The sequence below is a fragment of the Rhincodon typus genome, chromosome 1 (genome assembly GCF_021869965.1).
Source record: "Rhincodon typus isolate 14 chromosome 1, sRhiTyp1.1, whole genome shotgun sequence".
In the NCBI taxonomy this organism is placed as follows: Eukaryota; Metazoa; Chordata; class Chondrichthyes; order Orectolobiformes; family Rhincodontidae; genus Rhincodon; species Rhincodon typus.
This window is the reverse complement of record NC_063332.1, coordinates 14553647-14555873: the sequence shown is the minus strand read 5'-3', so window position 1 is coordinate 14555873 and position 2227 is coordinate 14553647. Positions and strand designations below refer to the sequence as shown.

The following is a 2227-nucleotide window of genomic DNA, read 5'->3' as shown; positions in this document are numbered from 1 at the left end:
ATATCTGGTCAGCATGGATGAGTTGGACCGAAAGGTCTGTTTCCATGCTGTACATCTCTCTGACTCTATTTGTCACAGTCCAAAAAGAAACCTCCAATCTCCCCAAATATTTCGTGTTGCTGTTGGAAGTCATCTCCAATCTAACTCGGTTTATTGCTAAAAATCTGCTGGTAAATGTGGAGGTACCTTTATTTTATTTTTATATATATCCACCAACAGGGAAAGGGAATTATTGGACTCTGGATCCTAACTGCGAGAAGATGTTTGACAATGGGAACTTTCGCCGGAAGAGAAAGCGGAGAACCGACTCCAACTCGGGCCTAGGCGGCTCGCTCACTGGCAAGCCCCAGGACAATGCAGCAGCTCTCGGTATGAAGGTAACCGAGAGCCCGCCGCTCTTGCTGGAAACCACCTCGCCGGAGCCGGAGCATTCACGGGGCTCCAGCGACGACCCGAAACCTTCCACGCCGTCGTCCAGCCCTTGTCTGAACAATTTCTTCAACAGCATGGCCGGCGTGGGCAGTGGCACCATCAGTAGGCAAGTGTCCATGGGCCTTGCCAATGACTTCTTCCAAAGGAATGCGTCTGCACTCGGTTCCTACTCGTCCAACAGCAGCTTATCCTCGCAGGAAGCCAGCGAGGTGACGGACTCCTTTCACTTCAACCGCGCGGGTTATTACAACACTTTCTCGGGAGGTCAAACAAACCAATTCAACAGCCACTTCTACAACACCTTCAGTGTCAACAGTTTGATTTATCCCCGAGAGGGAACGGAGGTCTGAAGAATACATGAGCAGTAGACTCTCTGCAAAGTGAAGAATTCAGCTCGCCACCTCCAGTTTCACACTCCCCACCCCCATCTTCAATCTCTTAGTCCGTCTTTAATCCTTATCTCCCCAACTTCGATCCCTCTCTTCCCAACTTCAATCCCTCTTCTTCAATCCCTCTCGCTATCTTCAATCTCTTAATCCGTTTTTAATCTCTCTCTCCCCATCTGTCAACCTCTCCCCAACTTCAGTCCCTCTCTCCATCTTCAACCTCACTCTCCATTTTCAATCTCACTCTCCCATCTTCAATCTCTCTCTCCCCATCTTCAATCCCTCCCTCCCCATCTTCAATCTCTCTCTCCCCACTTTCAATCTCTCCCCATCTTCAGTCCCTCTCTCCCCATCGTCAATCTCTCTCTCCCCAACTTTAATACCTCTCTTGCCAACTTCAGTCTCTCTCTCCATCCTCAATCCTTTCCTTCCCATCTTCAATTCCTCACTCTCCACCTCCAGTCCCTCTCTCCACCTACAATCTATTCACTTCATTTCCGTTGCCTCCTACAATCTTACTCCTTCCGTCCTGAATCTCTCTCTTGCTCTCTCCTTCAAACTTTTTCTCCATCCTCAGCTTCACTCTTCGGTCTCCCTCTCTCATTCTCTGCTCAGGGCACAGAATCTTCAATTTACCCACACAGCATTCACCTCACCTTCCTTTTGGAAAGAAAAGATGCCCGCATGTTGATTGACACTATTTTCTATCTAATGCAACGATTGAAGGGTTTGTAGCGACGTATCGGTTTAATGCCGAAGCCAAAATATTTTGAACTGAAGTGGATTGAACCAACTGAAGCGGCTGGTCTCGGAGTGTGATGGTGCTTTTTGTAGCTTTTGGACCCACGGGTTTGTTAGTTTAATAGATCAGGCATTGTTTTGGGCTGTGAATGACTTATAAAACAAACAGTAAACATAAAAACAGAACGTGCTGGTGAAACTCAGCAGTCTCTGTGAAAAGAGAAACATTTCTGTATCACTCTGAGGAATCATATCAGACTCCAAACGTGAACAGTCCACAGACTCGCTGAGTTTCTCCATTATTTTCTGTTTTCACTTCAGATTTCTAACATCATCTGCATAAAGAAGTAGATAATTTGGCTGCAACGTTGTGTCAAGTGAACAGAGACTGTTGCTTGAATTTGACGATGGGACTGATTTTAGGTTAGTAAGCAGGCTCTCATTAACGGACTTACTGGGTTAATTCTTCACCTCCCACTGATACTGGGGACCGCCTTAAAGCTTTTTAAAACACAGTTAACACATATTTGATGAAGAAACAGCTGTGTACAATACGACTTTACGAACGGAAATGTAAATAAGCAATTTGTGTGTAAATTATATTTCTGAAAGTCGGTAGTTATATTTATATATCTTTTTTTTAAAAAAAAACGACTGGAAATTAATTG

General features: G+C 45.2%; 1 protein-coding gene across 1 annotated transcript in view; it reads left to right on the top strand.

Moving 5' to 3' along the window:
* The window catches only part of foxi2 (forkhead box I2), a 3857-nt gene extending 3075 nt beyond the window's left edge, over positions 1 to 782 (top strand). The window contains exon 2 of the mRNA XM_020517180.2: positions 220 to 782. Within this exon, the coding sequence (XP_020372769.2) occupies positions 220 to 782 (563 nt within the window). The remainder of the gene's footprint in view (positions 1 to 219) is intronic.
* The last annotated feature ends 1445 nt before the right edge of the window (positions 783 to 2227 follow it).